Here is a 22,397-nt window from a genome sequence, read left to right as displayed (position 1 = left end):
ATGCTGCTTCCTTTCTTCCCAGCCTGACTGTGAAGCCCACCTTTTATTTCCTTTTCTCATCTTCTTCCCATGTCCTCTGTCCCTGATGAGCCAATCATCCATCCTTCCTCATGCACACAATAACCCCCACACCTGGATCTGGCTTGACCTGTTTTCCTTGTCCAGGTGTCTCTCTTCAATCATTTGCTGGCTGGCTCCTGTAGATCCCCTTGTCTGCCTTACACAGCCTGTTCCATTGTGCCTTTCCCTCCCTCCATTGGCCACAGACCAGGTAAGTTTAGTGACTCCAGGGCCTTGATAAGGGGCAGGGCAGGAGTCCAGGCATGGGCCCACATCCAGACACAACCATTTCTGGGTTAACTGGACTGCCCACCTTCAATCACCCCCTCTTGAGAAGACGAAGGTTAACTTGTTTCTGCTGATTACAAACTGCAGACTATAGCATTTGTAGGCTTAAATGTTATTTCAACAAAGAAAGTTTGAAAGCGCTATTGGGACAGAGATGCAAAATCTGTAGAAATTCTGAAGCTGGGGGAAGGGGGATCTCCCTCCCAAGAAACATTGGAAATTGAATTCCTCAAATCTGGGGGGAAATTTAACTGGATGTGTTACCTACTTTAACTGGATGTGATACCTATTTTCCTATCAAGCTGAAACTTCTTTCACTAATTGAACAACAAAAATGCATCATTAAAACGTAGGAATATACAATTGTACTATTTTTACTTACATAATTTAAAAGGATAAGCATTTTCATTTTCAATAAGAAAAGATGCAAATATACTCAACACCTGAAAAAAACAATTACAAACTGCTACATCCTATGCTAAAAGAGCATACTAATCTTTCATTTCAGTCATCTGAGGGGTAGGAAAAATTTAGGGCACTGGAAAACTTTCCAATTCATATTTTTCCCCCTAGAAAGCATACATATTCTCTTTGCAGAGTATCTGCCAGCAAAAGCCACAAACAAGTGCCCATGAAATGTTACATCCTGCTTAGTTATTTATAAAAATCGTCTTAGGCGGCTGATAAGACATTTCAATTTCTCTGTTATTTACTTTACACAACCCATTTATAGGGAGGGGGCAAAGTGCTGTAGTCTGTAACGCTGAAACAAAATTGCTTCTCTTGTAAAAAGGAAACAAAGTTACTGGACTGAAGTCAACCAAGAACAAACAAAGCAGGAACAGCTCTGTCGCATCCCCCTTGGCCCTGTTCGGAGGTGGTATATTTTATTTATATAAACACACTCAGCAATGAACATGCTGCATTTAAAGCTAAAGACTCTTTACAGAGCCTAAGTAGAACTCAATCCTCTTGTAAAAACAGAATCAAAAGAGCACTGTAACAGTAAGCAGCCAGTTTGCATAATGATAGTCCAGAACATGGCTGTAATCAACTTAATAATTATGTGTCATCAATTTCCAACCAAACCCATGGGCTTTTCAAGGAGATGGTGTGCCACTGTCTTCCACTGCAAAGTATCCCATGGTGGTCTCCTATCAAAGTACTAACCAGGGCTGACCCTATTTAGGATTGAAGCTCTGCCAACCTTGGGCTAGTCTGGGCTATCCAGGATCAGTGCTAGTCTAATTTTGTTGCCCACGCAGCAAATGAAAAGAAGGCATTAATACACAAGAGAACAAATTAAGTTTTAAGACAATCACTGCCTGCATCCAAAGCACACAGAGTAAAATTTAATTTCAATTTTTTTAAAAAAAAAAAACCACACACTATATTAATACAAGCCAAAATCCAACACCAGAGGGCTAACCCCTTAATTCTGTGACTCAGAAAAGCCCATGCCCTGAAAATCTTCTGACCAGGGCTTTTTTTTGTAGCAAGAACTCCTTTGCTTGCTTGCTTGCTTGCTTGCTTGCTTATTTATTTATGTGTCCGGCCCTCCCTGCAAACAGGCTCAGGGCAGCTAACAGCATTTTAACATCATAAAATACAATAATCTATTATAAAACAATATTAGTATAAAATATTAAGCAATTATTTAAACCATAATATTAGGCCACACCCCCATGATGTAGCCAATCCTCCAAGAGTTTACAGGGCTCTTAGTACAGTTCAAAAACTGGCTGAGTAATAGGAAGCAGAGAGTGAGTATAAATGGGCAGCCTTCGCAGTGGAGGACGGTAAGCAGTGGGGTGCCGCAGGGCTCGGTACTGGGTCCCATGCTCTTTTAACTTGTTCATAAATGATTTAGAGTTGGGAGTGAGCAGTGAAGTGGCCAAGTTTGCGGATGACACTAAATTGTTCAGGGTGGTGAGAACCAGAGAGGATTGTGAGGAACTCCAAAGGGATCTGTTGAGGCTGGGTGAGTGGGCGTCAACGTGGCAGATGCGGTTCAATGTGGCCAAGTGCAAAGTAATGTACATTGGGGCCAAGAATCCCAGCTACAAATACAAGTTGATGGGTGTGAACTGGCAGAGACTGACCAAGAGAGAGATCTTGGGGTCGTGGTAGATAACTCACTGAAAATGTCAAGACAGTTTTATTGCGTTTGCAATAAAAAAGGCCAACGCCATGCTGGGAATTATTAGGAAGGGAATTGAAAACAAATCAGGCAGCATGGAGAAAGTAGAGAAAGAAGTACTTTTCTCCCTTTCTCACAATACAAGAACTCGTGGGCATTCGATGAAATTGCTGAGCAGTCAGGTTAAAACGGATAAAAGGAAGTACTTCTTCACCCGAAGGGTGATTAACATGTGGAATTCACTGCCACAGGAGGTGGTGGCGGCCACAAGCATAGCCACCTTCAAGAGGGGTTTAGATAAAAATATGGAGCAGAGGTCCATCAGTGGCTATTAGCCACAGTGTGTGTGTGTGTGTGTGTGTGTGTGTGTGTGTGTATGTATGTATGTGTGTGTGTGTATATATATATATATATAATTTTGGGGGGCCACTGTGTGACACAGAGTGTTGGACTGGATGGGCCACTGGCCTGATCTAACATGGCTTCTCTTATGTTCTTATATACAGGGCCTACTGTAAGCTCCAGGAGGATTGGTTACATAAGGGGTGTGTGGCCTAATATGCAAAGGAGTTCCTGGTACAAAAAAAAGCCCTGCTTGTGACTACTGGACTCAAATCTAACCATGTTGCTCATTGATTCAGGTGGGCAGCCGTGTTGGTCTGAAGCAGCAGAACAAAGCTTGTGTCCAATGGCACCTTTAAGACCAATAAAGGTGCACAAAAGAAGTGTGCATGCACACAAAAGCTTATACCTTGAATAAAACTTTGTCGATCTTAAAGGATCCTCCTGGGCTTGAACTTTGTTCATAATGCTTATCGTTATTAGAAGTAAATCTCATTTATTTCAAAGGAACCTGAAATGCACTCAGATTCATACCCTTACATAAATGGTATTGTAAGCTATTAAATCATCGGCCACAAGAGCTATTATTCTAAACATGACCTTTCCTAATGAACAATGTATTTTCCTTTACCACTGCACAATTTATGATGCATGAAGTTCGCACAATATAGTCTTCCCTTCTGTGTCTACTCATGTACATGTTCTAAAGAGGCCTTAGAATACTTACTTTCTTAATGGATTTTGAACATATGAACATATGAAGCTGCCTTATACTGAATCAGACCTTTGGTCCATCAAAGTCAGTATTGTCTTCTCATACTGGCAGCGGCTCTCCAGGGTCTCTCAAGCTTTGGTTTTTCACACCTATTTGCCTGGACCCTTTTTTGGAGATGCCAGGGATTGAACCTGGGACCTTCTGCTTCCCAAGCATATGCTCTACCACTGAGACACCGTCCCTCCCTATTTTAGATAACTATATCTTTCTGATCATTTTTAAAGTCACTTAATAAAAAGTCACTTTAGATAACTATATCTTTCTGATCATTCTTAAAGTCATTTAATCCTTAGCAACACTGTGTATTTTAAAGGCTAACAGTCTCTATACTAACAGGATTTCCAAACCCACAAACTTTTAAAAGGTCATTCAAGAGTTTCACTTGGCCTCCCAATTGACCTCAAGAAGAAACTAAAAAACTGCTGAAGTTTCTACAAAGTCATTATCTGCCATTAGCAAGATAAGGTGCAGTATGTGGAGACACAATACAGCCAATAACAGCAAGGCTTAAACCAGGAGTGTCAAATTCATTTGTTATGAGGGCTGGATCTGGCATAAATGAGACTTTGTTGGGCTGGGCCATGTGTGTCATAAAATGTAATGCCAGGAAGTGGAGATACCAACTTTATAAAGGACACAGAGGTGCTTTCTTTTCTTTCTTTTTATTTTCAAAGGTGCTTTCTTTGTAACTCCCCTGCGCTCTTGAGGGAACTAGCCAAAGGAAGCTCTGGCTCTTTCCTTTCTTCTCCAGGGGACCAGGAGGGAGAGGAGCCTCAGCCAACAAAAAGAAGAGAGGCTTAGCTCAATAGCTCTGCTGTGTGATTGAGAGCCTGGCAAAGCCAACTCTCCCTCTCCCCACTTCCTCCCCAAGGGAGAAAATAGAGGCTTTGCTCTGTAGCTCCTGTGTAACTGAACAAGCCTGACAAAGCAAACTGTGACACAGAAGGAAGCAAGAGAGAGGGAGAAGGAAGCAGACTTGCTCGCAGGTCTGATAGGAGCCCTCTGGAGGCCTGACACAGCCCCTGGGCCGCATGTTTGACACCCCTAGATTAAACCCTTCACCAGTTCAGCTAAATGAGATATATCAAAAGTTAAATACCAGTATTGCCATAAGTTGAGAAAAGATGTCAATTACAAGTCTCATTTTCTGAGGGAAATAAAAGCTCTCAGCAAACAAGGTTTTATTTTTAGGTAACCAAGTGATGGCAAAATTTGACAGCTGCTATAGCTAGGACTTAATTATTATGCACAAACGTCACTTTTTAAACTGCAGCTTTTCTTATGGTATACCACTACTGTCTGCTTTAAAAGGCAACACACATGATAAGACAATTCAGTACCTAACATTTGTTTCACTTACTACGAATCTTCCTTATCACTAGCCCAGGGTTGGGGCAGTCTTCACTTCTGAGATAGCAGCTTCTCCTCTCCACAGGCAGGGTCACCAATCTTTGTGATCCCGGGGGGAGGGGGGGAAGCTTGTCCCAGATGTTTCCAGTCTCTTTCCAAGCTGTAACTCTCCCTCTTCATAACAACCAGCAACTCAGAAAGAAATATCATTACAAAAACTTTCCTAAATAACAACTAGAAGAAACCACAAAAAAGACACTTTTCAAGTTCTGAAAAACACTAGTGGAGATGGCCCCCAACCACTCTCTAGCCTACAGGTCCTCCAGACAGACAGTGACTGTGGCTAGAAGAACCTAAATTTTGATAGCAGACCTCCCTCGGCGCTAGGAGCCCATACTAGAGAAAACCTCGGATGGGAAAGACTGCCCCACCCCTGGACCACCAAGAAGGAAGATTCACGGAAAGTGAAACAAATTTTCCATTCTCCAGTGGTCTGAGAGGTGTGGCAGTCTTCACTTCTGGGTCATAGAAAAGTAGTGTACCCCAGGGTGGGAAAAACTCAGCTCCTAGGTCAGAAGGGTGTGCTGTAGGACCCTCTTTACAAAGGCCACTTCAGCTGAAGCCACCTTATATTTCCTTTAATGCCTGGTGAATGAGTACACCAACCTCCAAGTAGCAGCCTTACTCCTCTCTAAGGAAGAGAAAGTTCTATAGGCTGCTGTCCCTCTTAAGGAATGTACCGTAATACCCTGTGGCCTTATAGGCCATGATGATGCACCCTCTAACCCACCTACTCAAGTTGAATGTAGATGCTCTGTGTCCAAGGAAGACTTCCTGAAAGAGATAAACAGAGTGGGTCTTACAGAAGGGCTTCATTTTATAAAGATCAAAACGGAGGGCCCACCTTACATCTAATCAATGCCATTCCCTCTGCCTGGAGTGCTTTGGATTGGGGCAAAAGGAAGGCAAAACCATGTTTTCCACCCTATGAACTTACTTTGGGTATAAATGCTGGGTCCCACCCCAGCACTACTCTGTGGAAGATACAAAGTTCCTTATCAACAGCTCAGACACCCTTTAGCTGAGATGATGCCCACAAGGACATCCTTAAGGGGGCAGGAAGCCATGGGCTCAAAGGGGGCGCTGGGCAGCACTTTGAGAACTACATTCAGGCTTCAGGTTGGGAAACAGTGAAACAGAGGGGGATTTAGCAACGAAGCTGCCTTCAGGAATCTCCTCACAGGAGGGTGTCGGGACAGAGATTTCCCTTTCCTGTTATTCTGATAGCTGAAATAGCTACAACCTGTCTTTTGAAGGTACTGGTGCTGAGTCCTTTGTCCAAACCTTCCTGCAGGAAGGAGAGTACCTCTTTGATTTTGTTTCAGACACCAATCCCGAAAAACCAAGCATGCGTTATTGTAGACCCTATTTGTAGAGCCTTTCCTGGAAGCTAACAGTCTTAATCACCCCCTCTGAATATCCTATCTGGAGTTCAACCTCCAAACTGTTAAGACCTAGAAGTCCTGGTTGAGGATGTTTTATCGATCCTTGTAGAAGTAGATCCTGCCTCAGTGGAAAACACCAAAGGTTCTTGAAAGCAAGCCTTGTCAGGTCCTGAAACCACAACCTCCATTGCCAAAAAGGTGCCACTAGGACTACTTCTGGTTTTTGATCTATGATCTTTTGTATCACCTTCTGTATCAGCTATATCAGAAGAAAGGCATGCAATAGATGATCTGGCAATTTGCAGCTTAGGACTTCTACCTCGATGGCTTGAGGTGATCTTGTTCTTGCCATGAACTTTGGTACTTAGCAATTTTGAACCATGGCAAAGAGGTCAATTTCTACCTTGCGAAATCTGATACAGATCTGATGGAAAATCTCTTGGTTCAACACCCTCTCCAACTAATTCAGAGCTCTTCAATTCAGCAAATTCTCTAGAACCATTTTTAAGGACTTCAAATGATTCTCTGCCCAGTGCATTAAGATCTTTGCCTCCTCAAGAAGGGACCTGTATGGGGTACCCCCTTGTCCATATAAGCTTCAGTGGTCATCTTGTCCATATGCACCAGGATATGATGTCCTGAAAGGAGATCTTGGAATGCCAATAGTCCTAACCTTACAGCTTTGAGCTCCAATAAGTTGATGCTGTTGGTAGCCTCCTCCATCAACCAGATGCCCTGCGCCATTCTCCCTTACACTTGCCCCCCCACCCACCACCATCCAGTGAAATTGCCATCTGTTGACATCATGGATCTGCTTGGTCCCCTCAAAGGCATTCCTTCTTGAAACCTGGAAGGAATGATCCACCGCCTGAGCTCCTGTTTTAGGGATCTAGGAAGGTGAAAAGGCTTGAACCTTTTATTAGCAATTGTGTCCTGATGCAAGAGCAGGAATCTCTGAAGTGAGTGGGTATGAAACCTGGACCACTGAAGTACATCCTGACATGATATCATCATTCCCCAGTAGCCTTGCCAGGAACAGCACTTTCACCTTGGAATTCTGAAGAACCTCACAAACTGCTGTTTGTATCTTCTCCGGTGACAAGAACTTGTCTTGGGCAGTGTCTATTAGCACCCCTAGATGAAGAATTGTCTGTGTAGGTTGCTCTTTTCCCAGTTGACCACAAATTCATGCTCCTGGAGACGAGACACTGTCTGAATCACATGTCCCATCTCTTGTAATGACAGTGCCTTGATTAAGATGTCATCCAGAGATAGAGAAACACTGACACCCCCTGGGTCCTCAAGTGTATTAAAGTGCTACCAGAACCTTGGTAACTACACTTGGCACTGGTTTCAGCCCAAATGGAAGAGCCAGATATTGGAAATGCCTCCTGTCATATGCAAATCATAGGAACCTTCAATGAGTTTCTCAGACAGAAGACTCTGACAGATCTACTGATGCCATTAGGCCTCTCCACTGGATAGACGCTACAATGGACCTGAGGGTCTCAATTCTGAATTTCTTCATCTTTATGGGCCTGTTCATCCATTTGACAGCTAGAATGGCTCTGATATCCCCATTCTTCTTTGGGACTATGAAAACCCTTTAGTAGATCCCTACTTTGTGCGTCTGGCACTGATTTTATTGCCCCATTGTCCAACAGGTGTTGAAGAGCCTGCTCCAGAAGGAGATGCTTCTATTTGGAACAATGTATGATGAAAACAATTTAGTGGAATTGAACTGAATTTCAAGGAGTAGCCATTTGCGGCTGTGTCTAAGACCCACATGTCATTCCCAGTGTGTTGCCAATGGCCTGCAAAGGATTGCAGGTGACCTCAGACTCTTGGGGCACCTGAAGTATCAGCACAGGCATCCCTTCTTTTATCCCTTGGTGTTCTGTAAAGATCTGTTAAAGGTGGTAGCTCTGTTACTGTCTTGCTGTTTGGGCTGCCATCTCCCTTTGAAGGGCCTGGAAGAACTGGCCCCTGAAGGTAACTTGGAATTTTGAAAGTAAGAGAATTTGGTCTTACTGTCTTTCTTCCTGGAAGCTTTTTTTTCTTGTGTTTGTCTACCACAAGGTACTTGTCCATACCCTCACCAAATGGGTTGATGCTGGCCACCCTGGCCTGGGCCAGTGGATCCACTTGCCAACTTTGGACCAGGTATTACGTCTGGCTGTTACACTAGAGGCCATGGCTCTGGCTGATAGCTTCCAAGGAAGCCTCTACTGCAAATACTGTTGCAAAAGCAATCTTCTTTATTTTGTCCTTGAGGTCCTTGGGAACACTGTCAACTGCTGCAAGGTCAGATGCCCAGGAATAAGCAGCTCTGGAGAACAAGGAGCATGTTGTAGAGGCTCTCAGTACTGCTGAGGAAGCTTCAAAATCCTTGCGTAGAGTCTACTCTATCCATCTATTGCAAGGTTCCCTGGGAAAGCCATCCACCTTGACTGGAAGCACTGAATTTGAGCACAAGCTTGCCATGGGATCTTCCACTTTGGACAGCTTGAACATCTTTCCAGTTTCTGGTACCCAAAAGTAGAACTTAGATATAACAGGACTTATAATAGAACTTAGATAGGATGATTAAATTTTGTTCTGGCTGGTGTTTCGCATTGATGACTACTTTATTAAAGACTACAGGGAAGGGGATCCCGGATGGGGTCACCCTTGCCTTGGGAAGGGCTCTGCCCGACCCATCTGGGAAGTTTGGGTCTGGCTCTTTCTTCCTTTCCTTTCCTTTCTTTTTGTACCCTTAGAAGCTCACTGATTCATGAATCTTGAGCAGCAGAAGACATTTCTTTCTTTTAAAAAAAATACAAGGGCCTTCTTCCTTCCCCTTGGAGTTGCATGAAAGCTCTAAAATATACAGCACTTTTGGAGGCAATTTAGCATGGACTTCCTGAGGGAATAGACATGTCTGCATGGTGGTGATTACAGTCTCTTCCTCTTTAAACAACTTTCCCTCTTCCTTTGCGGATGAGGAATCTGAGACTTCAGAAGGTCTCAGGGGAGTGATGGCTCAGGGGAGGACTGGATTCCCTACTGTGCCTAGAAGAGTGGTCTGTCATCCTCCTTTTGGACTGGGGAGGAAGATTTTCTCTCAAACTTTCTACCTTGCGAGGCACTGTTAGATGGGGAATGAACTCCCTGTCTGACTGGTGGCCTAACTGGTGTTCTGCTTTGGCTGGTCTGATTTCATAGTCTCTTTGATCTCTCTCCTCATTTCCTCCTTGATCAAGGTTAGATGGAAATCTGAGTAGGCTCCTAGACCTTCTGCACTCTATGGGGACTTGCTAGATGGCCTTTTAGTTAAGCTGGTGAAATAGGATCACGGCACTCTGAAAAGCACTGCTGGAGACGTCCTGCTGCTAAGCAGGGCCAAAAAACCCTGGAAACTCCTGGAACATGCCCCTTCCCTCTGGAATCACAAAGATTGGTGACCCTGCTTGCAGACAGGAGGAGCTACTATCCCAGAAGTAAAAGCTACCCCACCCCTAGGACCACTGGAGAACAGGCAGTGCTGTTCAGTAGGGTGTTAGATTATTAGAGTATACATCTTTGTAATATACTGAATCTTAAAAAGTGAAGTATATCCTTTTAAAGTGCACTGTAAGCTGCCTTGGGCCTCTTTGTGGGACAACGGGGAATGTGAAACAGTAGGACAACCAGTGTGGTATAATGGTTACAGCATTAAACTAAGATCTGGGAGACCTAGGTTCAAACCCCCACTGTGCCATAAAGCTTGCTGGGTGATCTTGGGCAGTCACTCTCTTTCTCTCACAGACTAACCAACTTTACATAGTTGCTGTGAGGTTAAAATGGGCTATTTGAAATGCTATACGTTGCCCTGCACTCCACAGAGAAAGAATGGGATAAAACTGTGGGGTACATAAGTATTCTAATTAACAAATAATAAAAGCCGCTCATAAGAACATAAGATAAGTCATGTTGGATCAAGCCAGTGGAACATACAGTCCAACACTCTGTGTTACACAGTGGCCAAAAAATCCAAGTGTCATTAGGAGGTCCATCAGTGGGGCCAGGACACTAGAAGTCCTCACACTGTTGCCCCTCCCAAGCACCAAGAATACAGAGCATCATTTGCCCCAGAGAGTTCCAACAATACGCTGTGGCTAATAGCCACTGATGGACCTTTGCTCCATATGTTTATCCAATTCCCTCTTGAAGCTGGCTATGCTTCAATCCCCTCTTGAAGCTGGCTAACCGATCCTCCACTATCACAGTCATCTTACAACCTGAACTATGAACCTTTCCATATCCTCCCTACTAGGACATATTTTATTTTTTGGTTCTCTGTATCCCATAAAAATGATTAAGAAATGCTACACCTAGCACACCTATACACTCAAACAGAATAGCTAATTTCATTGTAGATAATGATGTGCAGCAAGCAATACACAAGAATTGCACAGATCTCATATGTGTGTTTAGGACAATAATGTTGTTAGCAGTATATTACTCAATTGCGCAAGAAAAAGTTTTCCTAAAATGCCCCATTCTGAATTATCAGTCTCAAGTGGTGCAAAGGAATGCATCTAACTTGAAACATCCCATTATAAATGATCCTACTAACCCCACCCCACCCCATCTCTAACACCAAGACACCGTACCCCCTAATATATTAGGAAAGTCTGTGTAAAATTCAGGTGCTGTGGCATCATTACAACTGACTCAGCAGCACATGAATCATAACAATCCATCAGAACAGCTTTCATGCTGCAATTGCTCAATCCCATCCTATAATTCTCCCAGAACATTAACAGCACTTTGTTAAACTTAGCGCAATCACTAAGCATTTCCTGTCTGTAATCACTATGCATCTGCCAGGCCAATATCTTGACATTAAAGTTCTTCCTGAAGACAAATTTTCCCATTTGCATTTCTCATGAGACCAAAGATTACTGTAGATCAAAGGTGGCTAAACTTGCTGAACATAAGAGCCACATAGAATAAACATCAGATGTTTGAGAGCTGCAAGACATGAATATCGGGAGGGAGGGAGGAAAACAACTTTAAATGCATTCTCCAAGCTGCCGGCTAGCTTGGCGAAGTGATTCCAAGAGAGAAATACCTTCTCCATAAGAACATAAGAGAAGCCATGTTGGATCAGGCCAATAGCCCATCCAGTCCAAAACTCTACGTCACACAGTGGCCAAAAAAAAAAAAGCCTAAGCGCCATCAGGAGGTTCACAAGTGGGGCTAGAAGCCCTTCCATTTTGCCCCCCCCCCCAAGCACCAAGAATACAGAGCATCACTGCCCCAGACAGTTCCAATAAAATCTTGTGGCTAGTAGCCACTCCAAGCCGGCCGATGGAGCAGTGGGGGCTTCAAGAGCCACACAATATGTGTGAAAGAGCCACATGTGGCTCCCAAGCTGCAGTTTGGTCACCCCTGTGTAGACTGTGAGTTCTTTCTGAAGTGATGTGCTCTGCACATGAGGACAATACATGAGCTTTTAGGGAACCAAACAGCATCTTTAACAGAAATCCAGTTAATTCAATCTGAGTGCATTACAGAGATTTTTTGTTTTTCAATTTCTGAATTTTTCATGATGCAGATTTCTCACTATAAAAGATCACTCCTTTGCAAAATGGTTGACATATGCTGCTTTGTAAAAACAAAAACAGCTTCGAAAGACTGCTACTGCAAAACTTCACTAGATAATTTAGATTTGTTTTCCATATACAGCATTGTTTCTCTTCTAATGAAAATGTTAGAAACTACCTGGGCTACCGTAATTATTATGACATAACTGAATCTTTTTACCTGGCCAATTCTGATAAGACAATAGAAGCTAGGGTAACAATTATGTTGTCTTAAACCCCCACTAGGAAAGGCTTGTTTGTATATCAGGGCACGTATCAAAACTAAGCAATATATTCTCTACAGCTGCAGAGCAGGAATATTTTGTTCACAAAACACAAAATGAGAATAAGCATCAACCAAAAACCCCACCCCAACAGAAAACATAGGCTAGTGCTTCAAAATACTCAAAAGCTTGTTGTGATCTAAAGTTATAATTTATCTAAGACCAGAAACACTCTAAATTAACTTGTATCAAAGCAGTTCTAACATTCATCACAGAGTAAACAACTTAGTAGCCTTAATCATAACTGGAATGAATTGCTCCGACTGTCTGTACTTGGAAAATCTGCTTTTTTCCCCCCTCCATTGTAAAAATTGTGTAACATCAGCCTGCTGAATAATTCTGAGACTTAAAACTTGAAAGCTGTGCCATTTAGGTTGGCCCCAAGAATAAAATTCAACACTATTATTACAAGGTACTCTGGGTATAAATGTAGAGTGTAATTGACAAAGAAAGTAATTGCTGCCTTCTCTTACTCAAAGGTGATTTTACTCTCAGATCATACTTGTCTTCTGTGAAACACAATGAGTGTGCGCCAGTGACATGCTAAGGCTAAGCTAATATATACCTTATAATTTTACTTTGGAGTCAAAGATTTTCTCGATCTGACAGCCTTCCTTGATTAACCATTCCAGGTTTATTTGGATCTGCACCTTCATTTAATTGGGCCTGACCTCACCCAGAGGCCAGAAACACTCACCTTAATTTAGGAGAACAGGCAACAGAGCAAAAGTGATAGCTTCAGGTATTTTTTACACTATAGAAACACATGTTCTACTGCAAGCACAACATTCATGAAAACAAATGTCTGAGAAGTCAGCATTATCACAGATAACAGTCCAATCTATAACAAAATCCATTTCTAAAAAGCAGAGAGAAGTCCTATTCCTATGCTATACAATGGAGAATTAACCCACTCACTAGTTCAAAGTGGTATATTACTTGTGTTTCCCATCTACACTTTATTTCTTGTCACTCCCTTCTGACATACTGGTTATCTGAAGCAGATTTCTATTCTATTTCTCATTTCCAAGTTGCCATTTAATAGCCTGTTTTATCCAGAACTGCCTTCATGCTCTTTTGCAAGACTTAAAGCACTTGAAGAGGACAAATCACAATCCTACCATTAATAAATCTGCTGTCTCTTTTAAAGGTTAGAATGAACTATATTCCAGTGTTAAAATAAATGGCTGGTACATCCATGAACTAAAACGTAGGTACATTAGCAAACACAGCAGAAAGGACCATCTTCACATAAATCTTAAACTGCAACCACAAATCCAGCAAAAACTTCTGTGAAGAGTGACACATTTTATTTCTTTACTTGGTAAACAAAACTATGAATGACTTTCTTATCAAATAGTTATAAAGAAGTCCCTTAGAGAATGGAAGTTATCTGCACATCTCCAGGACGCACCTTTTGAAGAATCCTATACATTCAGAACTTATTCATGGTATTGGCATGCTTATTCATGGTACTGGCATGCTTAAATGTAACTACAGAATAATGTTTCCATGGTCCAAGGATTCAGACAGACAAAAAAGGAAAGAGCTGCATTAGGTTAACTGAAGGAGCAGTGATGGATTTGCCAAACGAACAAGACCTAAGGATGTAGTGCAGCAAGTAAGACAAATGGCCTCAAGACGTGGTTCCATTTCTTGTTTAATCCACATCATAAAAAGATGTCACAGCAAATAACCTTTGCTACTTTCTATAAGTGCCAATGTATGGGTAGTTCAAGCCAAGGTAAATGTATGTGGTGTGCAGCTTTCCAGATGGGAAGAAATGGACTGTTTCTCTACATCAGCGTCTACAAAGCAGTTGCTAGGAATACAAGAATGCTATCGTCTGGATGACAGACAATAATGAAGTACAACAGATGCAGTGGCCTGGCCATCCATAAAATGAAGGCTGATGGCTTCATAACAAAGTAAAAAGTTCTAAATGACAAATCATTTGGAATTAAAACAATAATTGACTTAGTAGAAATTCCAGAGTTCAGCTGAATTGCTTTGACAATCACATCACTTAATATCAAGTGCAACATTTTAATAACCCAGCTGTTCTCTGAGAAGTCATTAAATTGCTGACCCTCAGTGTCATTTTGAACAAACACTGGCTTGCAAAGCAAAAAATACAGTGGTGCCTCACCATGATCCTCATTCTCTACTACTCTTGTTGGTACATCTGATTGGCCACTGTCCAAGAGAGCTATCCTGTATGGCAGGGGTGCCCAACGGTAGCTCTCCAATGGCTGGGGCTGATGGGAGTTGTAGACAAAAAACATCTGGAGAGCTACCGTTGGCCACCCCTGCTGTATGGAACTGGTTTTGGATCTTACATTAATATTCTTTGTTCCTGTGATAAACAGTAAACTACAGCTACATAAAATAATTTTATTTTATACTACTTCAGCTATCACTATTATTGCAGTCAAGTTGTTTGGAATTCTCTTCCCTATGGGAGGTCCCTAAAGCCTTTCTTGCTTTATTTGCACCTTCTCTTTTCCTCCTTCTGGCAGCCCCCATATCATCCACATTTCCCTTCTGTCTTCTCTCCTTCCAACACACCAAACAACCTACTTTGGATCTGTTCATCATCTTCCTTTGCTTATATTATTTATTTGTTTCAGATATACCCCAGCTTTCTCCACATTCCATTTCTCCTCTCCTCTACTTTATACTCAACAACCCTGTGAGATATGCTAGGTTGAGACTGTAACACCGGGCAAGGGCACTCAGTAAACTTCCACAGCACAGTGGGAGTTCAGATGTGGGTCTTTCAAATCTAGTTTTAAACTTTAACAACTACATCACACTGTTTTTGTAGGGTGGCTGTTACTGAAGAGTAGCAAGCAGCCACTCCTGGTTCAGTCATGCAAATTGTGCAGTAGTAAACTGGCTGATAAATTATGCTAGTCTCCGAATCCTCCTCAAAGGCCCAAACAGCCCTGGAAAGGGCCCTCCCTCCTGCCTTTTCACTGAGAGAAACCAAGGCTTGAAAGCTTGCAATGCTGTTGTGATTGCCTAACAATGGCCATTCAGAGCACTGGTTTCTTAAAGCAACCTACTTTGCTTCTGTCATTTTGGAGTGCTAAAAACCCCCAATAGTTTTGAGTTTCTCTGAATTTCAGATTTTTATGCAAGCCTAGGGCTTTTTTCAGGTTTATATTTTTATATATATATATATAATAGCCTTACTAGTGAGGCTCTTTCCTTGTCTTATTTTATCTACATAAAGGGTTGCTACATCTTCTCTCTTATCATGCCTGAATGAGAATGATCCATTATCCCTGCTCATCAACCTAATACTATGTACTTTCTCAAATTTTGGGTATGAAATTACTTTCCAAAATCTTATTTGCTTTGACTAGCTGATTAACACTGTCTTTTTCTTATTGGCTAAGCAGGCATTCTCACCACGCAATGAAATTGCAATATTTCAATCTGTTTAAATTATATATATTTGACTCTCTGGTAGAGGTAAGGGAAGAAGCTAATTGCCAGAAATCAATTCAAGCTTTTCCATATGAATACACAGCTTTAAGATGCCTAGTGAGACAGTCAACATGATGGAATCACGTTTCATTCCCAAAGATCAGAAACCCATATGGTTTAATCTTTGAACTGAACACAAAGAACTATGAATTAAGTAAATTCTGGATATTGCTTAAATGATATGTCTGGCCCTAGGCAGAGTTGAGTTTTTTGTATCCTCCATTTTCACCCTGATTTACCATTTTACAAGTTTTCCATTTTTTAGCATTTTAAAATTCCATATAAATTTTGCCTACTATAATAAATTTATTTTGCTCTTTGAATAAGAAACTGTGCATTCACCCTATGCCTTGGGAGCCAGTTTGCTAAAATAGTTAAGTGCGTTCTCTTATCTGGGAGAACCGGGTTTGATTCCCCACTCCTCCACTTGCACCTGCTGGAATGGCCTTGGGTCAGCCATAGCTCTCATAGGAGTCGTCCTTTAAAGGGCAGCTGCTGTAAGAGCTCTCTCGGCCCCACCTACCACACAGAGTGTCTGTTGCGGGGGGGGGGGGGAGAGAAGGTAAAGGAGATTATGACCCTTCTGAGACTCTGAGATTCAGAGTATAGGACGAGATATAAATCCAGTATCATCTTCCTCTTCTCACTTTCGGTACACCTATCAGTTTGTCAGTCTTTTAATACCGGAAACAGGGAAATATTGATCAAATATTTGTATTCTTTAATACTAGAGAGCTCAAGACTTGGGTATCTTATTTAGAAATCTGAGTGCTGGTAGCTATTTATTCTGTTTTACACTTTTTGTATCCATCGGTGGGTACAGTCACAACAGCATGTCTTTGAATACAGGAAGTTCCTGCTGAAAAGTACTCCGCTTGCTCCCAGGAATTGACAGCTATTACAGTTCCCAACTACTGTACAGACTTGCAAGCCAACTCAGTTTCTTCGACAATATACTAAGCTCTCCTTTTTCAACGCAAAAGAAACTGCAAAAGCATATTTCTGCCACTCAGTGTTGCTAAGGACCTGCAAGCAAAGTTCAGCCATCCACATTTGGGATATAAATTCATTATAATGCAAAGGATCTGCAAGCAAAGTCCAGTCATCCACATTTGGAATATAGATTTATTATAATGCAATGCATGCAGGTAATGTGTGTCAATACTTATTTAATCATACAAATGGAAAAATTAAGGAACAAATGCATTAAGCAAATTGTTCAAAATCTTTCAAGAAGGTCAAAATAAAACTTAAATCATAAATATAGAGAAAATATGAACAATCACTTTACAATCTTACTTTCATCCTTAAATGGTTTATATAATCCTTATATAGGATTATTTTCTTTCAGTTTCTTTCTCAAACATGATTTCAAATGAAAACGCATTGATCTGTCTGATATGTGTACAACTAAGTAATACGCTGGCTCACTGGAACCATATTAGCTCATGCTTATAAGTGTGTCCAGCGTTCCCCTCCATGTCCCCTGAAGTTCTGAACAATCTCTCCCCCTTGTTCTTGTTTCAAAGGGCACTGGACACAAAGTCTCATTTTTTACTTAAATCTATCATAATAACGTGGGTGATCTTGAGAAACTGTGATGGCCACAAGACCACAATTTTCTCTGTGACACTATGGTTTGATCCCATGCCACTCCAGTAGTATATATAGTTAAGCATGGGTGTTGGCAGAACAGAATGGTTACTTCCACCCTGCCAGCATCCCGCCTGGTAGGATAAATAATGTTATCTTGCCTGTCTATGTGATCCCTTTTGGCATAAATGTTTGAGAGAGTGCAAAGCTGCATAGGGTATGCAGCAGCAAATTTGTAACACTGCATGCTGGTCTTCCTTAAGACAACAAACGCAAGGTGGTATACTTTGGAGAGAGGGTGCAGTATATTCTCAAAATCAGCCTTGCAAACTTAAGTTAGACTGAAGAAGAAAGAACTATTGATGAGCAAGCAAAAGCAGGGGTTTGGTTTCCATGGCTAGAATTCAAACACTCCACCTACTATGCCACTATTAACACAATACCATGTGTGAATGCTAACAAAATAGAAATGCCCATGTTTCAAAATTCAGATTAATGTTATTGACTAGAAACAGAAATGAGAGGTAACTGTTGTATACTGCCTCTTTAAGAGGTTAATCTAGAAGGCCTCAGTGCAAGCAGGGGTAAACTAGTAAACTGCAGGATTGCTGGGTCCATACCAACTGTTCTAGCCTTTTTTTTATTTATTGCAAGTCACAGTTGACTTATGGTGACCCAATAGAGTTTTCAAGGCAAGAGACGTTCAGAAGCCCTTTGCCATTGCCTGCCTCCATGACCCTGGTACCTTGGAGGTCTCCCATCCAAATGCTAGCCAGCCCCACCATGCTTAGTTTCTGAAATATGATGAGATTGGGCTTGCCTGGACCACATCAGGGCACTTTCCTAAATATCTATGTTTCAATCTAGCTAACCTCTAAGTCACAACCATGGCTTGGTAGCAAGAATATTGATGAATTCTGTGTAGCTTCCAAGTCTTGATTAAATTGAACTAGCCTGAATAGGCCAGGACAATCCTGGGCCTAATGGACAAGAAGCAGTTTTAGTTAAGTATTGCTGCATTCCTTCCTTTTCAAGACAAGTTACTTGCCCTGAAGTTCAGTGTGAAATAATCTAAAGGAAACTGGATGTTTATCGACCCTTCACTATGCAACAGAAACACTGATTCAAGTTCAAAGTGAAAAAGCAGCAAGACAGAGGATTTTTACATTTTTCACTTTGAGCTTGAATCCTTAGTGTTTTTATTGTAAAACAACAAACAAAATAATTAACAAAAAACTTGAAGTGAAACTTACTAGAACTCTGGAAAAAATGAAAGCAAACAATGCCTGCAGATTTGTGGGCGCTAACTGACACAGTACCTGACATAGGTAACAAGGAGATAATTTTCCTTATCAGTATCTTAAAAGATAAGTGTGATTAACTGTGAGGAGAGAACTAACCCAGATTTCTAAGCAAAACACATGCAATAATTTTATTAAAAGCAATCAAAATAACACAACACATTTAACAAGCTTTCAAATTTTAAGAGTTCTTCATCAGGGTGGATGTTAAAGAGGGGACCTCCTTCTGCATCCTGTGTAGGATGTTTAGTTGTATATTCTCTTTGTCTGCTTCCTGTGAAGGACGTTTAGCTGACTTCAATTGGCACAGGATGTGGCTACCTGGTGTCACCAAGACATGTCTGTCAGTGGAACAGAACATTCCTGTTACCTTTCCTCCTGCTGTAGCCCACTGATTTCCCCAAAATGCTGCTCCTGAGGGACAGGGGCTCCTCAGGAACATCATGAGAGGCAAATCAGGGGCTGCAGGAAGGATGAAATTACCCCATTCCTTTTGTTAGTGGAAAATTTAGACTAGATCATTATTTCATATGTGGGGGGCCCTTTTCAGGCTGCATCCTATGTAACATTGTGGTCACAATGAACATGGATATGGATGTTGACATGTTTAACATGCTTTGTCAGGTTTTGTCTTGAGGGGTTTCACAGGTCTTGTCAGGTCTTGTCTTGAAGGGTTTCACAGGGTATGGAGTAGAAAGAGTAAGGCTGAACTACAGGGGTGTCCCTTTATCGGAACAAAACTTGCTTCAACAAGTGGCAAGCCCTTTTATCATCAAGTTCAATGAGAATGCTGTTGCTAGATACTGCTATGGAGAGCCAAGTACAGCTTAAGTATTCTTAAGGCTCAAACAGTTTTCATCTTCCACACAGAGACCATCAAATGTGTAAAAAATGGAATTCAGTTACTATCATACCACTGTTCTCTCCTTATACAACTACTGCTTGCTAAACTTATAAGGGAAAAAATTGCAAGAACAAGTTGAAATTTAAGAGAATCAGCCCATTGACTGATGAGCACTGGAGGAACCTTTGTACAGCTCTGAAAAACACATACTGAGATCAAGTTTTTTCCCCTGCAGGCCAGACTAATATAATGTTAATATTACTTGTTCTTTAATGTAGTAGTTAGAAGACATTGTTTCCACTATGAAAAAACTATTTCTTATGCACTGATGGATTCTAGTTGAAAACAAGAGATTAATGCAGACTGGAAATCAGTACAATATTTGGAGCATTTAAACAATCACTAGTCATGCTTCAAGGCATGGTACAAAATCAAAAGACACCATCATCTCATCCTCTGCTTTATTGGCGCCATTGCCAAGTGACTAAATACTTTTCACTGTTCTCATAATGGAATCGATGAAACAATTTGAAAACTAAAACATATATCAAGCGCTAACACCAGAAAGCAGAATTTTAAAGCTGACAAACAGCAGTGCATTAAAATAATAATAGTAGTAGTAGTAAAGCTTTACCATTGCACTAAGAGTCTCTTCCCAATCTGGCCTTTCACGGGGATGAATACTTCTCTGAAGCTCTGGCACAAAATCATCCTCTTCTGCATGTAAAGAAGACTTCATCATCCTAGACAGAATATATATTCATTAGATGATTTACAATTTTAAAGTTTTAATTATTTTGAATATTATGTTTTTAAGGAAACCCACTAATCCCTAATATGTTATCTGCTTGCCAGCCTATATACCTATACTAGTCTATACTGGGTATCCATACTGATACCTATAAACCTATATTGCATCTAGTTTCCTACTACAGAACTGTTTAAATCTCTTTGCCACTTTTGATTTTCAGTTAAAGATACCCTTGCAAATATAAAGATGCATGAAAAATAAGAAAGAATAAATTGCAACCCCATAACATTGCAAATTATGGTTCCTGTTGTTAGCACAAGACCTAGAATTTGATGGTTAGGAAATATTGCTTTTAAACATTTTGGGTTATATTCCCAAAGGTATTTTAAGCCAAATGCTTCATTTTCCCAGTAACTTGGGACTCCTGTCAATAAATGATTTATAGTATGTATTATTTCTATTGCTATGTAGGATTTTCATGCAAACAGTAAGTCCAAACAGTCTCAAAATATATCCAACCATACTGGCAAGCAAACTTTAAAAAATTACTTATGTACAAAATTCTCCGAATCACCTTGATGCCACCAAAAAAAAAAATTCCACCCACTTTAACCCTTCAATAGAAGGGGAAGGACTTTCCTTATTCTGCAAATGGTGGGAAGGGTCAAAATTAGAATACAGATATCCAGATAGCGCCTAACTCTCTCAGGTTTATCTCAAGAAATCCTAGCATGCATATAGCTTCTCTCTCTAGAGAACACATATAGCTTAAAGACAAGAAAAAGGCAGAAAACAAAGAATTTATATCCACTTGGAACTGGGCTATTTGAAATTAATGGTACTTTCGAGTAAACATGCATAGGGCCTGTGCTGTATTTATTATTTATTTACTTAATGTGATTAATTCATTATACCTATACTTTTGCATAAATCAGTCATGCTGTAACTTCCATTCATATTTCTTATATATTTGAATGAGGCATTCATTACACATTCAACGTAAGTACAACAGTAAGAAGCATAAGTGAAGGATAATGTGAACAGAATTTGTGCAATTACACAGTCCGTCATGTGAAATGAACCAAACCATGTTCTAATCCTCTCTCACACACACACAAAATACAAACAAAAAACCATGGTATCATAGTTCATATTACAAGAAATACAAACAAACATTGTGATATGCTGGTTAACACATTTAAAAAACCTTTTTCAAGAATCATGCAAATCTTTTGTCACATTATAAAGAAGTACAACCTTACAATAACTTTGAAGTAAATAGAAATACTCATGAAGAAGACGCTGATGAAATTAGCCTATATCCAGATGCTCACTGGATGGACTTTTCCTTATAATGTTGTAAGGCTGTACTTCTTTATAATGTAATGAAGGATCTGTATGATTCAAGTTTTACTGAATGAGTTAGCCAGCATATCACAGCGTGTGTGCGCACACATGCATTTCCTGACAAATTACAATCTAGCATTTTAAGAAATTCAGACTACAGAAGTATTCCCCTAAAGAAGAGATGGAAACATTAAAGGGGGGGCACATCACTTTGAAGACAAATTCAAACACTCTTAACTGGCAAGCTCAGGGGCACACCAATAGGCACTTTCCTGCTGAATTATGTGAAATAAAACCTTGAGACTGTCAGACAAGCATACAATCTGGAGATGGGAATGACCTATGAGGTCATGTAATCCATCACTTTAAGGAAGAACTGTTATGGTTTTACCAACCCTAGATGCAGACAGTGGGCAGAAAAGAAGCAAGCAAGTACAAGCAGTGGGAAGATATTTACTCTTTCCAACAATAAAGAGCAGAATCTGCAAGAATATTGCCTGCTTTCATTAAGCAGTTAGAAAAATTAATATTAAGCTAAACAACAAATGACTTTTCCAACTAAAAATGCATTTTTAACACACTACAATTTAAAATACCAAACTGGAAAATGCCCGCTGAATAAGGATAATGATCTGTCTCCATTTTTGGTAAAGTGGTTTAGAACCCTTAGGGAGAAACCATTAATCATTCTCATTAGTGCTACTGTATACCAATATAATAATCATTTATTGCTTATTCTGTACCTATCATTATACCAGGTACCAAGCTTGCTT

General features: G+C 40.7%; 1 protein-coding gene across 3 annotated transcripts in view; it reads right to left on the bottom strand.

The window, feature by feature from the left end:
• The window catches only part of ARHGAP32 (Rho GTPase activating protein 32), a 236,965-nt gene that overhangs the window by 194,582 nt on the left and 19,986 nt on the right, over positions 1 to 22,397 (bottom strand). For all 3 annotated transcript variants that reach the window (XM_060251779.1, XM_060251780.1, XM_060251781.1), the window contains exon 2: positions 20,161 to 20,269. In XM_060251779.1, coding sequence (XP_060107762.1) covers positions 20,161 to 20,269 — 109 coding nt within the window. The remainder of the gene's footprint in view (positions 1 to 20,160; positions 20,270 to 22,397) is intronic.

This window comes from Heteronotia binoei, chromosome 12 (genome assembly GCF_032191835.1).
Source record: "Heteronotia binoei isolate CCM8104 ecotype False Entrance Well chromosome 12, APGP_CSIRO_Hbin_v1, whole genome shotgun sequence".
NCBI lineage: Eukaryota > Metazoa > Chordata > Lepidosauria > Squamata > Gekkonidae > Heteronotia > Heteronotia binoei.
Note: the sequence above shows the minus strand (reverse complement) of the source record. Positions and strands in the feature narration are given on the sequence as shown.